This window comes from Monopterus albus, unplaced genomic scaffold (assembly GCF_001952655.1).
Source record: "Monopterus albus unplaced genomic scaffold, M_albus_1.0 scaffold14.1, whole genome shotgun sequence".
Classification (NCBI taxonomy): domain Eukaryota; kingdom Metazoa; phylum Chordata; class Actinopteri; order Synbranchiformes; family Synbranchidae; genus Monopterus; species Monopterus albus.
Window position 1 is genome coordinate 1,616,512 of NW_018127894.1, and position 18,242 is coordinate 1,634,753.

Consider the following 18,242-nt stretch of genomic DNA (forward strand, 5'->3'; position numbering starts at 1 on the left):
ATCCCAAAAATTGCCCTCGTCAAAAAAAACAAACAACAACAAAAAAAAAAAAAAACAGGGCTGAATATTTGTTAAAACATCTTGAACTGCCTATTTTACGCCTGTTCACACCAGAAAAACCCAAACCCACTGGTGGAGCGTCAGGGGGTAGGAGTGGTGCAGTTGCACCCGCGCCCTTTTGGGGACCCGGGCGGGCCCTCAGGACAACCTGAATGTTCAAATAACCTGCCAGTGAACAGCAATACTAATACTAAGTCAGTTGAGGGACTAATTGCGTGCTATCATTAAGGTTATCATAATGGTAACAGACATTTGCACCACCCACGTAGCACACAGAGTTAACTAAATCAAACGCCCCCTCCCAGCATTCACTAGTGTAGTAGTTAAACTTCGGGACAACGCTTAGTGCGTTTCATTCAAAACGATACAGTCACACAAAGGCAAGAGTAGTGCTAAAAGAATAAGGAGGAGCAAGACTGGAATACAACGTTTTAAAAGTGAAGAAACTGGATTTTCTTTTTTATTTGTTCTGCTGTTGTCAGCAAAAGTGAGCTAACGTTAGCTAACGGTGGCTAGCAGCGGCTAGCAGCACTGCGCTTCGTCCCTCAGCACCGTGGACCCGCAGCCCGGACTTTTCCAGATTTGAAATTTATAAAACCAAGAACTTTGCTTAGTGCAAGGCCAGCAGAATGTCGTCCAAATGGGTGAGTACAGTGAAATTACAGCGATGTAGCAGCACAGTTTTGTGTGTGTTCACATTAGCCGGTGCTCAGCTAATTTACAAACACTTACCCCTCACTCAGCTGCTCGCCCAGTGAAGTGTAAATGTTGATGTGTTTGTTTTGCTTGTACGGCTACATGTATGTGTAACATGCCGGGACAGGCACTCTGCTGTTGAATGCTAAATTGCCAAAGGTGGTTTTTGTTTATTCATGTCCACGGCAGTGACACAGGCTTTCTGTTTACTGTTGATTCTTTTTTGTTTGTGTGTTCGTTTATTGATGTTGTTTGTGTGTGTATTGTGCTAGTTTCTGATGGAGGCCATACCAAGCAGGATCATGTAGCAACAGTTTTGCGGGCATTTACATTAGACAGTGTTCAAAAATACACATACTCCTCTTCTGAAATAGCATATAGCGTTAATAGTAGTTGGCCTGCACTTGTTTTGGTGTTTATATTGCTTATACAGGTACATGTGTAATATACCATATTACATTTTGCTACTGACTGTTTTATTGTTGATTCATGTCCATGTTGCATTTGTCACAGTGTCCATAGCTTTTCTTTGACTAATGTTCATTTTGCTTGCCTGAATATGTGCTGTTTTGTAATTGATTATAGTGAGGCTATATGTAGGAAGATGGTTGGTAGTCTAATGTTTGCACAGGTGACTTCTTGCCCTTTTATGGGAATTGAATTATGGGATGAGGGCCTGGTATTGTGGCCTGCACCTGGTTCCAAAACTATGTTGTTCTGTCATTTATTTGTTTAAACATCATTTGTATATTCAGAATCATAGGCAGAAGGGCACAATGTTGTCCTACTGCAAAAGATGATTGGAAGGTTTCTTTTAAATACAGTATAAATGCAGTTTTTCTCCAACCTTTACCATGACCGCACATTTTTTTTTTTAACCTAGCGAGTTCGGCAATAAAGAGAAGTAGTTTAGAAATACATACCACAGTTCATGAGATGGCAACAGATAATCATGTTTCTGGTGATTGAGACTCCATCAGTGTGAAGCACCTTCATTAAATGCAGAGCCATAAAATATAGGAGATAGGACAAGATACAGGGTAGATCCCGGCTGTGGAAGATGTAATTTCTTAGCTGAATGTCCTGGAACAATCTCAAGGTGGTGATGGGGGTGTTGTAGGTTGCACAAAAGATCACAAAGATATTTCAAACATCCAACAACTGATTAGTAGGATAAGTGGTGATTGACCAGATTCATAAATGTATGTAAGGATCTGTGAATGACAAGGGCTCAGAGAGTGATGAACAGAGATGATAAAGACTGAAATAAGATAGTAAAGCACTTAAGAATTGACCAACTGTCTACAAAACCAGTGCCTTTCCCACAAGATGACCTTTGTGTTATCATGCCATCACAACAAACTAATACAGTGAATGAGGTATGCTAGCACTGTCACTGTGAGCACGCTGGTATGTTGATTTTAGTGGGTAAATCTTTGCATGTAATGACACTGCATAATCATTAAAGGATATACGATTAACCAGTAATGTCCCTAAATTGAGATGAGTACAAAGAAGGAATGAAAACATGACCACCCTCCCTCCTCGCCTGGATGGTGCTGCCAAGTCTCTGTGAGGGTTCCATCAGTACTACCCAGCAATTAAGATCTCACAGATCAAAGCAGTCTAAATGAGCTAATCCACAGAGAACCACTGGTCTCTCCTCCTCTATCTCTCCCCTTCCCTCGCTATCTCCCCCTCACCCTTGTAACTTCCTCTTGACTCGTGGCTCCATGTGCTGAATGTGCTTTGATGCTTGACAGCGGTGGGTCTCCTAAATGTAAAATGGCGAATAAATGTGCATTAATGGGTAACACTTTCATATTCTTAATGCCACTTTGCACAGGCTGTTTTCAAAGGTCTTAAGATGTAATTGTGATCATGATTCTGCAGCATTTCTAATTGATGCCCACATACAGCGCAGCCAAGTGCTGATGCCTATACCAACTTGTGAAGACCGTATCAGCAGAAAGGCTTTTTGTATAACGTTTTATAACAAGCATTATTAATGCATCTAGGTCTGCATGAAAGTTACAGTGCAACAAGCACCTTCTGAGTGTGGTGAGTTGGAACCAGCGCTGGCGTGAAAGCGAGTGACAGCCTTGAGGTCAGTAGTTGTTCAAGGGAGCGTGACGCTGATACTGTAGCTGCTAAGCAGGTCGGTCATTATCATAGAAAAAGCAGAGCATCTGCCTGTGACTCCCAGGGACAGGTTTAACGATGTGGCGCTGCTTGTCACAGGGGCTGCACTGGCAGGGCCTGTCTGTCTCTCACCCATCCTGCTCCTTCTCTCTCCCCCTCTGTCCCCCTCTTTTTCACCAGTCCCCGTTTTCCACGTCTGCCAAACAAGGATGTTCGTGTTTGCTGCTGCCTCTTTCCATCAGGGAACCATTGTGTCATGGCAGGCTTTTGTGATGAAAGCTTCTGTCTTCCCTCCTTTATTTCTCCCCACTGTAACTTGAATCTCTTTGTTTTTGTGTGCTTGTTGTCTGCCTCTAAACGACCTCTCCTCATCCCTGTCAGTCTGTCTCTCTGGCTATCTGTCTGTGTGTCTTTTTCTTCTCTAACTGTTTCTTTGTACCCGTTCTTTGTTTTGGGATTTTGTGCCACCACTGCCACCTGTGCTTCTCTTTCTTTCAATACATGAGGCAGCAGTCTTTGGCTTAACGAGTGCCATAGTCAACACTGGTCTGTAACAAACGAGGAACAAACACTTTTTGTTAAAATAACAAACCTGTTAAAATGTCAGATGTTAGCAGAGACTACAGATTTGCAGCAATAACTGTAATTATATACAGTAGAGAGAGTTTATTCAAAGTAAAAAGAAAACATGATCTGATTTCAGTTTACCATTAGAAAAAACAAACAAAAAAAATAATTAACCTGCAAAGCTGTGGATTTATTTGTCCAGATAACTAGGTAACTAGTTTTTACTAGAGAAATAATTATAATAATAATAAATTAATTAATAATAAATCCATCCTTCCTTTCATTATCTATACCGCTTATTCCTGAGTAGAGTCACAGGGTCGCTGGAGCCAATCCAAGCTGACATTGGGCAAGAGGCGGGGTCCACCCTGGACAGGTCGCCGGTCTGTCACAGGGCTGACATGTACACAAACAACCACACACACTCACACTCACTCCTACAGGCAATTTAGAGATGCCAGTCAACCTAAGCTGCATGTCTTTGATTGTGGGAGGGAGCTGGAGTACCCGGAGAGAACCTACACAGGCAAAAGGAGAACATGTAAACTCTGCACAGAGAGGGCTTGGGTCGGCTGGGACTTTAACCCCGAACATTCTTGCTGTGAGCCAACAGCACTAACCACCGCGCCACTGTGCCGCCCAGTAGTAGACTATGGTAAAGTTAAAAAAATATCTGATCTCTTGCTTCATTTTCAACAGTCTATTAAACTTGTAGATATTTTTTAGGTTAGAGACCTGAAACTAGGTCTGTAGTTAACACAGAGTCAATACATTGTCACATTTTATTCAACAAGATAAAATAAGTTCCCTGATAGACGAGTGACTAGGGCGCAGTGCTCTCGCCGCTGCAGCCCAGGTTCAAGTCAGGGTTGCGTCAGGAAGGGCATCTGGCGTAAAACACGTGCCAAATGTCAAGATGCTGTGGTGACCCTTAACGGGAAAAAGCCAAAAGTGACATTCATTCATTCAACAAGATAGAATGTCACTAAATATCTCACTCATGATTTTTTTTCATTTTTTCTGAGTCTTTAAAAAAGGCAGTTGCTAGCAAGTGGCTAAATGAGACTAGAGAGGTTGTCGATATTTTTTTTGTTCAAGGAACCAGGGAGATGCCAACGTCCAGGTTGGCCTACAAAAATACATCATCTGAATGGCACTCTACTCACCCCCGCACCAAATGACTACAGTATGTATTGTATGTACTGTATGTCCGCACAATGCACAAGTCAGGATACAGGCCTATTTCCTAGGCTTGATCCATGTCAGCACCTTGGAAAAGCAGCGGCTTGATCACATGTCCTCCACCAATCAGCACCACCTGGCAGTTTTACACTGAGGACACATTCAGTGTATGCTAATGCACTTATGCAGCATCCCTACTGTACCTGGTGTGTTGTCCCATAATCCCAACAAACCAAACCCAACTAATGCTTACTATAAAAATGATAGAGGAAAAATACAATACAAAAGATGCAATATGTGATTTTTTTTTTTTTTAGGACACATTCTGTGAAGACATTTATAGCAGTCTGCATATGCCTTGGAATGGGTGAAAATCTTTTTACACATTCTACAGGTATGTTAATTTTTCTTTCTCAGTCAGAGGTGTTTATGATGAAACCCAGGGATAAAAAAAAAAACAAACCCCACATTCTTACCAGCAAATGGAGAAATGAGGATAAGCGACTTTCTTTCAGGCTCCGGACACTGTGGAACAGAATGTGAATGGTATCTTTTATTTATGGACAGTGTTGGTGTGATACATAAATAATTTCTTCAACATGGGTGTCTAGGGCTTGCGGTGCCAATCTCAGCTGGGGCTGATTTGCAATTTAGGTGTGGCACCAAACGCCAGAAGTGCTGGATTTGGCATTGAGAGAAAATAGACAAGAGCTGTGATGGTGTGTGACACTGAAAAGGATTACATTCTGTAGCCGAAGAGCAGATTGCTGCTGCCCTAGATTGTAATGAAATGAGAAACATCAGATCGGTTAGTGGTCGTGACAAGAAAGCTGATTTTTTTATTTATTTATTTTTTTTTGTAACAGTTTTAGCACCAGAATCTAAACTATCCTGTTTTAAGTTTCCTGTGCATTTAAAATAAATTATAATTTGAACCCCCCTCCCCCCAGTGGTTGTTGTGTAGATTATTTGATATCACATCCCACACAGTGTACAGTAGAAGTCCTTTGAGATGGTTTCAGTTAAAACAGGTGACCTGTACCTAATGATTTCAACAGTAGTATTTTTCACATCTTTCTTGAGCTAATGGAGGAGGGCAGAGTGGAAGCACTGCTTCCTGTTTAGTTCTGAAAGAGCAATAGGGAGAAAGGTATTTCCATTATGTTACAGCGGAGGCAGCTTAACTTCCTCTTTGATCTGTCTATTGATTCTAGTGTACTCTGACTCTGTGTGCCAAGCCAGCAAACCACCCACCAGCTGTCCTTTCGATGTCAGGGATATGAATAGGAGTTTGATAAAGCCACAGATGGCATGCTGCTCCCACCCCTCCATAAGTGCCAATTCCTGATGTGTTGTCACATAAATGGAGTCGATACAGTTTCAATTGTAGTGGCAAAAGCAAACTTAATATAGTTTATACTTATTAGGCCAGTGTTAGCTACATTCTAAGTGAACAGGGAATATTTTGATTGCTTACATAAACTCAACTCACATGAACTTAATGACCACACGGACACACACACATACACACACGCACTTACACAAGCTGATACCAAATGTGAGCTACAGGCTGTTTGATTACATATTTTGTCTGGAGTCTGATTTACTGCTAACCACCACAGGGCTAAGTATGGTCAGAGATGAACTTTTGTGAGGATCTTCTGCATAAACATGGAGTCCAGCGTCTTGTCTTCCAGTAACATAGACTTAGACTTGACCAGCGTGTGGGTGCATTTGGGGGGACTTGAGGAGACAGACAAAGACCCCAAACTCTGCAGAGATCCACAAGTCCAGGTGATTCTGTTTCTCTCCCTTTGGAATTCACATTACAATATATTGTTCAATAAATGATGATTGGCACTGCAGTGATTCTCCCTGTGAATTAATTCTATACACGACACAATCACTGGAGCTAAAAAATTGATTAGGATGTAGAGGGAGAAACATCCTATAGGTGTCGGTGAGTCAGTGTGCCTGGCTGCATTACAGAAGGTACTGTGCTTATAAAGCCACATGTGATGCACTTTTGTTTCTTATGTTCAGCCTCTTTTTACTGACCCACAGAACACTTGTACAGTAGTACACATCTGATATCTAACACCTAATATACAAGTTGAATTGTAATTCTCTGCACAAAAGCAGCATTGTTGCCGTTATTTCTATTTTTCAGTACTGTAAAATTGTACATGGAGCTTGGCAAATGCGATAATACAGTATGTAAAACTAGATGCATTGTAAAAGGGGAATTCTACAATGTATTCACTGTTTTCTCCCAGCATCTGTGCACTTTCACACCTTTATAATTGAAACATGTATCTCACAAGGGAACAAACCAGAAACAGATCACTGGGTGATGACTGAAATCAAGGCTTGGTCACATCAGAATTTAAGAAAAGAAAATTTCTGTGAATTCATTTCGCTTCAGTGGAACTGCAGTGAGAAGAAAGAAAGCTACATCTGCACTATTTCCCCCCCATTGTGTTTAACTTGACACACAAAGGTGCACCACTGTCTAAAAGCAAACCATGCCGAGACCTCTGTCCTTTGAAAGAGAGAAAAGCTGGAGAGTCCAAAATGAAGACGGATTATTTGTTGTGTTGCTCTATCCACTTTTATTTAACCTTTTCCTGGTGCAGTGACTGCACCACAAAATAAATGATTTGCAGTCAGTCATGAGATGGGAGACGATGATATAAATCCATATTTTGAATAAACTGAACTTGTACTATTGGCAGCCAACAAGCTTGCTAACTGACAGGTTAACACTGGTCACCTGACAGCTGGGAAACTTGCTTGTTCTCTTCAGTAGCGCTTAATTGAATGAAATGGGATATAATGCCACAGGGGAATTCAACTGAATAAACAGTACAGAGAAAATAAAAAGACACTTAAAGAACTATTGTGACTGACAAGTTCTGGCATGTTCCTGACTGGCTAGTGTGTTAGTGGGCGTTCAGACTGAGTGTGGTAAAACTCCCTGCTGTGTTTTTACGCTACATTGGTGGGGGCGAAGGGTTGCAGGGGCAGTGTTGTAGGTGTGTACGATATGGCCATATTCTGATGAGTCAACGCGAGTGGCTTCATTCATTTTTCAGCCTGTGAGTTTCCGTTGTGTCTTGGTTAGCTGTGCTACTAACATAGCCTCCTATACCAGATTCAGCCCCTTTTACTGCACGGGAGTGTGTTGTTTTTGCTGGAGTCCCCTGCAGTGCAGGTGCTGGCTGTGGTTAACGCAGTCGTCCATAGAAATGAATGGAGAAGGCTGTGTATTTTCACACCTTTGAAACTCAGTCGAATGCAGTCTTAGAGTTTTAACAAATTTCCAGCTACTTCCCTGTGAATAATCCATATGTCTCCAAGCGTCTTCATCTCATATTCTGCAAAGATGCATGGATTAATTTCGCTGTGCCACTTTATGGTATAGACATAGAGATTTGACATAACAATACAACAAATTTCAAATCAATCCAACATTTCAATTTGTCCCACAGTGGCATCATTTCCCAGCTGTCCTAATAATATACAGTAGCCTATACTAATTAGTTTGAATTTGGTGCACGCAATCATTTTGCACGACGAGGTGTAACTTTTTCTTCAGATGGTGGCTATGTCTTGCAGGAAACAAACTGACAAGCAAATAAATAACTTGCATTGTCAGGCAGCTTTTGTTCTATGAGAACAGTGCTACTGCAGAAAGGAAGAGGTCTTTGAGGAAACGAAATCTCTTTATATGGAGCCACACCTGCAGTTTCATTACTTTTATTACAGTGACAGTTGAACCAGCAGCTGAAGCTTGCTTAATGTCGGGTCAAGGGCGACTTATTGTTACAAACATAATTAAGTCAGACTTGTGAGAAGCAAAAAGACCTGCAAACTCTAACTTAGAATCTGAGCTGTAAATCACTGTAAAACACAACAACCTTGAAATTCATGATTTAAATAGAAGCCACCCTTTCTTTATAACCATTGAGTTAAAAACAACCAGGGTAAGAAATATGAACCAGGCTTTACTGCACTGCATGTCCCCATTTTTAGCATAAGCACTGATATTCAAATGGTTTGGGAAAAAAATGTGAGGCAGGGGATTCTATATTGTGAGGCTCATCATATATGCATTGCACTAGTATTACTTGTTGACTGACAGAAGTGTTTCTGTTTTTGTCCCTGAGCACCACTGAGTTGTTTTTTGAGTTCTACTGTTAGGCATTTCAAAGAGTGTCATTGATGAGCTGAATATAGATATTGGATTGCTAATAAGCTGAGTGCTCCACTCATGTTGCTGAGCCTCTCTTCTTTCCTAGATACTGAATGCCCCTTGTTTTATGTTATGTAACTTTCCGTTGGTGCCACCAGTGCTGACAGTGGCAGAACACAAGGACTGCTCGTATCTAAAAATGTCCTCCTAATACCCCCTCCTGAGTCTTAGAAGTGAAAGGAGGAAGGACAAGGCGTTGCTGTGACACAGAACAGTGGGGAACATAACTAGCGAGCAAAATCCTCAGGTCTCTTCTTTGTGCACTGAATCCTGACCTCTGAAAATAAGAAACAAAAGCCTCATGCTGCACTCCAAAGTCACACCAAAAAATCATTACCAGAAAAGGCTCCACTGCTGCCATATGTGGGTTTAAATGTCAGCATTTTTATTTAGCTATTTATGACAGTATTGGAAAATATAGTCATGCATATGTTCAGTACCAATGTGCATATTATAGTTACCACCTTTGCTTTTTCTGTTTCTAATTCTGGTGTAGGAAAAAGGAAAGTTGCATTAAGTATTCCCATGCGCATACTGCCACAGAAAGCAGGCCATGTAGAGGAATTATGGTGCTCATTTTTCCCTTCGCGGCAAAGAATTTCAATGTTGCCACTGTGTTGCACCTGCTCATGAGGCAGAGCAAAGCAGGTCTCCAACCAGTTGTTCATCAACCGTTTGTGCCATTATCTGCATTTAAGTGCAAGAGACTTGGATTTAACCTTAAAACTTTTTGTGCTAATAGCCGAATACAGCCCACAGCCCGGCCCAAGTCTCATAAAACACCAACTTTATTGCACTAACATGTCATAAAGGTAATTGTCTTTCACACACACACTCTGGCCCTTAAATACTGCTCTAAAGCCTATTTTCCTCTGACTGTCACCACAAACAGTCTCAAGTGTGCCACTTCACATTCTGCAGAGCCAGTTCAGAGAGAGGAACCTTGAACAAAACTGTTAAATCACAGGAGGCGATATGGCTGTAATGCTGGACAGATATGATGTTGTTACTGTATATGGGCAGGAGCGTAGTCATTTGTCAGTTTTAGTCACATCTGCGAGCTTGAAATGGCAATTGACCTTCTACTAGGACCTGTCTCACTTAGTTAACGCTGGTACTGTAGGCCTACCTGTCAAGCTTTATGTTCTCACATGGCACGGATGCAGCTGAAGTATTAACTGGGACAAATTTACCATTACAATTCTTTGTACTTACATTATCTGGTTGAAACCAACTGGCTCTGACTGAGTTCTTGCTTTTCCAGCTGAATACATGGAATCATACTCAAAGACTGAGGCTTAAGGTCATGTCCCAGACAAAAGCAGTCAGCATCTTCTGTTGACGACCCATCCATTATTTATACTGCTTAATCTTGAATAGGATTGTTGGGGGCTGGAGCCTATCCCAGCTGTCACTGGGCGGGAGGCGGGGCACACCCTGGACAGGTCGCCAGTCTATCACAGGGCTCAGTTGATGATCCAACACATGTAATTAAAAAAAAAAACTGCATTTTTCTTGTTTTGCAGTGTAGAGCTACTTAGTCATAGTATTTCAGCTATGATAAGGAAAAATGTGAGCTCGGACACATACAGTCTAACGTAACAAAACCCTATTTAGCTGCTTAGCTTACATACTTATGAGCTACGTACTTGGACAAGCAAGACAGAGATTAGAAACTTTATTTGTAGAAACTGTATTTTCAGTATGTTTCAGTTTCAACATTACAAGACAAGGTGAGGAATGAGGTCTGTGTTTGAACCTACAACTATTTCAGATATCAGGTTTGACCTTTAACCCCACAAAATATGAAATGATCCTTGGCCTTGAATTAAGGATTAGTTACTACTGCTTGTCGTAAGCTAGTTAGCTGGTCATGCTAACGTTTGTTATGTCTGATGGGATAAACACAGTATTAAATCATTCCTTTCACTTTTGCACTTGTGTATTTGTTTTGGAACAGATATTAAAAGACACCACCCCTTAAACTGGAAATTATTGCTCTAAATACAGCCAAATGTAAACTATTTTAATATGTGAAATCCAAAGCTTGACAGGCCTGTTGTGCGTAGCTGTCTTTGCTAAGCTAAGCTATGATTGGACAATCACTGTTTTGGGTAGAAGTTTAGCAAATGGTCAGTTGTAAAGAATTGAATGATGTTTGACTATCAAATGAACTGATAGTCACATATCACATGCTTCTGTTTTTTCCAACAGATTTATAGACCATTAGCTTTTGTTTTTTATTCTCCAAAAATGCATTATTTACTTTGCTGAATACATCACATCCATTTCTATTCAGTTAGCTAGACTGCACAGTGTACTCACCCATTTTGAATAGGCCTACCTCATCTTAGTTTCCAGAAGTTAAGGAAAGAGTTTATGCCAAAAAAGTCATTCGCTACTCTTTTCATTGACAGTGTCATTTAATGAGAGGCACTTACAGTAGACTCTAACACAATTAGGTGTTTCATGACAATCTTGGGAGGAAAATTAATCTCTCAAATGAAATTGGTCTCAGTGCTCAATATGTCACCCAGCGGGATGCGACTTCATTTCTATTCATTGACCCTCTATGAATTAAAGCTCATTTCCTGAACGTGTCACTTTGCGGAGGCTCCCGCAGCAGGATGCGAGCTTTCAACCGTACCAGCTCAGAAAACCTTCCCCTCTTCCCCTTTGATTCAAGGATTAGATTTGATTACAGATTTGAGCTGGACAACCTCTGCGACTGCCGTGCAATCTGCTCCCCCCCAAGTCTTCTTGTTAAATTTACGTAAAGCTGATGGGATTTTGGTTTGAGATTCCTCTGATTCTCCCACCTTTCATGAGTACAACAAGGATGGGTTACAGCATTCTAGAAAAAAAAAACAGCCTTAGTCATAAAACCAAAACGTTTTTTTGTTGACTGCTATACAGTATTGTTACCGGCAAATGTTGCTTCAGTGACTTGGTCAAATATTGGCATTTATAGCTTTCAAAAATCCTTTAAAATGACATTCAGCTCTTGTCATTGGCTTGTACGTATCTACAAATAATTACACTGTTTCACTCTACACATCTTGTGTCAAATTCCATGTTACTACTTAATAAAATTACTACTTTTCAACAACAAGACAAAGACATGTTTTTCTTTTTCCCTTTGGTGGAAGTGTATTGTGTAAGTGTGTATGTAAACATAGTTTTGACAGCAGCTCTCAAATGAAGAGAACCAAGTGCCACACAAGCAAAGTAATAACAACCAAACTCCTTATGCACTCATAGTCCACATCTAGGACAGATCTGCAGCAATAGAAAACAAATAATACATCTTTTCTTTTGCGTAGTCATGAAAATATCTGTTTTATACAAAAATTAAATACAGTTACACTATGGTACAACTTTTTTTTCCCCATACAAGTGAGCTCAAGCATGACTACAATGCCTCTGAAAAAGAAAAAAGGAAATGTACTAGATCGGTACTTGTCAAGGGGCTTGATAATTATACATGTGCAGCATTGGCAAAACAATAGACACCCTTCAGTAAAGAGAAATCACCAGTCACCAAAGCAGAGGAAAGAGAAAGTGGGGCAAAAGGGTAATCGAGTGAGGGAAGGGAGAGAGAGAAGAAGGTGAGAAAGGAGGGACTGAGGCAGGATGTTTTGAGATATTCCCGTCCACATTATTATTTTTTTTTAAATACCTTTAGATGATACTTAGAAACCATGTGTCTAGTTTTGTACAATTTGCTCTCAGAATGTGGGTAGCTCTGTCTGAGTCTTGAGTCTGCATTAAATGAAGTATCAGCCAATGACAATCGCAAAGCGAGGGCTCCAACCGTTTCCTCTGTGACATTATAGGACAGCAGTGACTTCAGCAACCTTTTCATAAATCCTTCTAGCAGTCAGTATAATAGATGAGTGCACAGCCTGTTGCACTAATAACAGATTTGGCCACCACTGTGGTCTTAGGGTTTGGTTGAGGATGGGAGGCCATTCGGGTCTCTCAGCAAAGGGAAACAATCAGTATCAGGGTAAGTGCGAGTTGGCAGCCGGTGAGGGGAAGATGCAAGTAAGCCTGTCCAGACAAATGGCCATCACACTCTCCCGGGCCCTGGCAGTGAGCTCTCTCACACAGGATGCCTGTGAAGCCAGGGGAACAATGGCACCGCTGATGTTGGTCGCACGTGCCACCGTTCTGACAACGCAGCATCGCATTGTCGCACACTCGAGCTGTGGAGACAAAGGAAAAAGGGAAGGGGGGCGGTGATTAATAGATCACTCAGTGATAGAGTGGCAGAAAACATCAACAGGCAGGTTCACAGGGCACAAGCTGCCTCTTCTTGTCCTGTCTGCATTGCTCTGTGTCCTTAGAGTACATCTGACATATTAGGCAGGGTGAAACCAAGGACTTTTATGAAGGAGTGCAGAGAGGAAGAGCAGACAGATAATCAGGGCGCATACTGTATGGTTATCTGAATGAACTGAAAGCCCACAGCCTGTGAAAACCTTTCTGTGAGTGATTTTTTTTAAATGACAAAAGAACACAGACAATTTATGGATATTTTTAGAAGCACCCAAGGGAATTTAGAGCAAATAATTCTGGCAAAACAAAAGAGCAAACAAACCACAGCAGTGATGAGGTGAAATTAATGATTAGTGAATCAAAGGGTGCCACAGAGTATTGTGAAACAACCCCTTTGTGCAGGACAGTAGAATTAAAAATTGTTTCCCTCTGGCACAATGACACTCAAAGAACAGAAACAGGAGAAGACATGGGATGGATACCAGGCTCCACCATGCCACCACTGCCTTTGATATGCAAATAAGCACTTCCAGGTAAATCACCCGTTGCTGTTATTTTCCTTTCGGTAGTTAATATTACAACAAAAAACTACAACGCTGTTAGAGGTAAAAGATGTAATATCCAGGACTGCATTGTTCGAATGTCCAGTGAACATTTCTTTGTTTTGTATTTAGACTGATTACGACCAACTAAGCAAATATCCACATTTCCAGACAAAAACTCACGACTCAATTATCCCAGGAAGCTTCTCTGCTGGCAGAGGTGAAATCCTGGAAGAGGTAATATTTGCCAAGAGATTTCAGTGTAATTGGATCTCCCCCCCTGCATAAACAGTAATCACATTTTTGGTTTTCAGTAATGTGACTCATGCACCAGAATAAACTGAACAAACAATCATTGCTATGGCCAAAACTGATTAAAAAGGAATTGATATTGCATTTTACTCGATAATATTTCAACCCACTTCACACAGACACCACTGCTGTTATGTATTTTAAATGGAAATTCCACCGGTGGATAGAGGATTTTATCATCAGTATGGAATTTTCAATAACTTTGTGATAGTTTGTTGTAAATTACTCTTTTGGTGGGCCCACTTTGCATGTCTCGTCTGTCTCTACTTTTGATCACCCGGACAGATTTGATGTAATGGCTTTTAGTTGTGTTCTTCTGATTTTATGTGTTTATAGAACGATAGAGAACGAGCAAATATAGCAGCTCTCGCAGCCACTCAGATCCTTAGTTAGAATGCGGCAGGTCTCGTGGCTGTGTTGCATGATAGATTACTCCCTGAGCGACTGTTGAGCACTAGTGCAAAATAATGTCTTGCAAGAAGCCACTGCTTTTTGATTCAGAGACTGACACCAAAACTTGACATTTACCATTGTTGTTTTAAATCGATTAAAAATTTTCTGCCATGAAACTTTTTTTTTTTGAATCAATGCAGGGGATATGATATTGTGGTGTTTATACTTGACATAATATACTGAAACACACACACACGCACACACAAAAGACACAACAGACCCTGATATGCAAATTACACGAATAAACTGTTTATATTCATTTTCCCCTAAAGGGCAAATCAATGCTGAACAAGAAAAAGAATTGCACTGGATATTTTTTGACAATTTTTATAATAAGAGGCAGTAGCTGTGAAAGGCACTGGATTAGAATGGCTGTGTTGCTACTGGGTGTATCACAGGCAACCATTGCTGGAAAAAGTCAACTCCTCTCATTCGCTGAAAAGGCAGAGTCCTCCCTGCCATGACCATCATACTGTATTGATATTTTGCAGAAAAGCAGGACAATGTACATATTTTGCAATTGCCTGGTGTTATACAGTAAGAATTTAATACTTAAAGTGACTATAATCAATATTTTTTATCAATGGATTAAGTTACTATAAGTAAAGTGAAGCTCTGCAGTTCCCCTCAGCTCTACCAAGCATTATATCATCTGTTAGCTCATTTTGGTTTACTCTCCCTGCTCTCTGTGTTGTCTTTGGCAGCAGCAGGCAGCTATTTTTAGCAGAAAAGCTCTGCAAACTCTGTGTACACTACCTGCCCAGCACCAAACGGTAGACAGGCGAAATTAGCAGCTAGCTATTGAGCACAGTGCAGCATTTCAGGGATTTAAAACCAACTAAAAGGAGAGCAAAAATTAAGCTTCATCAGATTCAACACAACTGCTGGATGTGTACACAAACAGCTGTTTTCTGACAAGTTTGCCATCTAATGCTGATCAAAAGTGGGTGTCAGGTTCGTAGCCTGTTTCCACTGCCCCCAGCTGGATAAAACCTGATCAAAACCTGTCCAAAAACACAGCATACAGATTAGGCTTCAGCCCAGCTCAAACATGTCTCAGGTCCTGTCAGTCCTGTTCCAAGTCTGACAGCACTAGACCTCGTGGCCAGTCCGCTCATGCCTAATCATAAATAAATGATAAAATAAAAATAAAAAAGCTAAATAAAATTACTACCTTACACATGGTACATCTACAGTATACCTGAACTTTTCATGCGTGAAAATAGACTTGTGAATCACATAGTGCTGCCACCCTGTCCTCTGTGTGTTCAACCATTAATGGCCTCCTGGCTACACCCCAATCAGTGATATCAAATCAGGTTTTCTTATTTTACAGCTAATGGAAAACACCTGCGCTGTGTTTCGGGAAAAACTTCCCCGGGATCGACTGAGTCTCCATTATCTAGTTCTACACATTAAATTTGTTGCCTGTGGCCCAAGGATAATCTGAGCGTCCTCCAGCAGACCCTCAGGACCCTTGTCTTTCTAAAAGCATCTGTATTGCAGTTAGTTTGCTTATGCAGGCACTTTCACCTGGGGTGTCTTCATGGAGCAACGGAGTCTGCTGTCATGACAGAATAGAGTAAAATAAAGCAATTATTTTGTGTCACTCACATAGGGACCGGGTGTGTGAAATAACAGTAAAATCTGGGGCTGCATATGTAAAATGAGTTTTACTCAGACCTGAACAGTGTGCAGCAATCATCAGCATACCTAATTAAAACATTAAACTTTTTTCAAATTGTAAATGTGAAATATAAAATGTAATTATTATCAGATAGATAAAGCCAAGTATTAGAATACTAAAATTGAAAACCAATGACCTACCCAACGAACGAACGAATAGTCAGATATCTGGGTCAGGCCCCTAGTCTGAAGCATAAGTCCCATAATGCAACTCAAAAGTGTATTTTATTAGATACTCCCGGTCTGGCAAAGTGCCTTTTTTTTTTTTTTATACTCAATGCTCCCAGCTTTTAGCACAGGCTTTCTACTTAAAATTTGTTTTCCCAATCTGAAATAACCTTACATGTTTAGGGGTTATTTCTTTTTCTTTGGAAAGCTCCCTCCTGATGCATAGAAAATATTAAAGAACAGTGATGAAAACTTGATGTGTAAAACTGGTGGTGTGCACCTTTAATAATAATAATAATATACAATATAATGCATTTTTTCTACACACACCTTTATCATATACAGTATAGGGATGCAAACCTGCTCACTCCCTCTCAGACTTGTGTTGGTGGCAAGTGAGAACACAGCAATTCCAGGTCCTGGCTAAGCATCATGCGTACTCTTTCAAAGCCATATGTGCGCCTCACACCTCTGACAGATGTGTGACATTTTAGCAGTATAACTGTTATGACAGATCCATCCTTGAGCTTTGGTGTTGCACGAAGCAACATGGAGAAAATTCGCCACAGCAACAGCACAACAGTGGTAGATACTGTAGGAAAGGCAAAAAACTGAATTCTGTTTCATACTGCTACTTGTGTGACTGGAGCATAATCCAGTTGAACAGTCTGTATTTTAAATGTAATTTTGTCCTGTTATATTGTACCATACACTCCAGTGACTGGATTATTGTGCCAGTCAGGACACATTTAATCTACTATAATACGTATCATTTTAGTGTGACATTTTTAGAGGATCTGGCAGTCTGTTTATGTTCTCTGTTTCTGCGTGGATTCTTTATGTCCTCAGATACTCGGCGACTGAAGTCTCTAAGATTCAGAGAGTCACAGCATGATAACAAGCTGAAAGTCACAAATCACTGTCCTGAACTATAGCTCCTGTCACTCCCTTTTGTGGAATATTGAGATCTCAGAATCATCTTCATCATCTCATCTTAATTAGTAGAAATAAGTTCTTTTAAATAGCCAGTGTCCATTCATATCAACAGATCTGATATTTCACAAATCACTAAGTTTTGTTGCAAGAAATACTCTGCAGACAGAACAGCACCTCCATATATTTATAGGGATTTATTTAATATTTTTAAAAGGCTTTTGTAACCATAGATTCACCAATGCAATTAACTATAACTGGAGACAGTTTTCAGATACAGGATCTGCTAATTATATTTTCTGAGACAGAATAGTGTTGCTTCAATTACATTGGATCAATATCTTTTGCCGTGATGTCAGGGTAAGCTGAAACTCGCATTCAGCTATGCCTCCTGTTATCATATTAACATGAAGTCTTCATCATTAGTCATGGCTCGAGGCGCTGAAGTTATAAATTGTCAGCTGAATAGTAGCATTTCACGACAGAAGAAGATGCTCTTGCATCCAAAGTACCTAATTTTTATTTTACTAAGAAATGTACTGTGGTAAGACGTGGCAGCAGACCTCTTTTTTTTTAAACTTTGGAGGTTGGCGGTTTCCACCTGCTACTTGTCTGTATGCTAAGCTAAGCTAGGCAAAGAAAGGAAATCCATATAGTTCTCAAAATGTCTTACTATTTCTGTAAAATATAGCTACGTTTGTGGCCATTTTAAAATATTTACAGTGTTTCTGTTATCGGTGTCCCCACTGGGTTCCTGTAAATTCTATACGAGTCAATGCATTTAATGTTGACTTCTCTCTTCATAGTTACAAAGTCATTGGTGCTTGAGATGTAGTTCTGCATTGCATTTCCCATCACATTTGGAAAGAGACCTTTTCCAGTTTAGATTTTCATAGGTTATAATTTAGAAAGGTTGCAAAAGCAGAAATGCAAAACATTCTCTGATTCCAGCTACACAAATTTAA

The 18,242-nt window shown here is 40.5% G+C and overlaps 1 protein-coding gene and 1 long non-coding RNA gene across 10 annotated transcripts in view; one reads left to right on the plus strand and one right to left on the minus strand.

Annotated features, from left to right (window-relative positions):
* Window positions 1–145: 145 nt before the first annotated feature.
* LOC109955367 (uncharacterized) overlaps window positions 146–18,242 on the plus strand; it is a 153,489-nt gene continuing 135,392 nt past the window's right edge. For all 3 annotated transcript variants that reach the window (XR_002274256.1, XR_002274258.1, XR_002274257.1), the window contains exons 1-2: window positions 146–704; window positions 4,965–5,041. This is a non-coding gene — a long non-coding RNA (uncharacterized LOC109955367). The remainder of the gene's footprint in view (window positions 705–4,964; window positions 5,042–18,242) is intronic.
* The window catches only part of LOC109955366 (netrin-G1), a 63,528-nt gene continuing 55,811 nt past the window's right edge, over window positions 10,526–18,242 (minus strand). For 6 of the 7 annotated variants that reach the window (XM_020591471.1, XM_020591472.1, XM_020591474.1 and 3 more), the window contains one exon: window positions 10,526–13,110. In XM_020591471.1, coding sequence (XP_020447127.1) covers window positions 12,884–13,110 — 227 coding nt within the window. In that variant the 3' untranslated portion in view covers window positions 10,526–12,883. Of the gene's footprint in view, window positions 13,111–13,908; window positions 14,006–18,242 lie in introns of all 7 variants that reach the window. The other variant, XR_002274255.1, reaches the window with a different exon arrangement.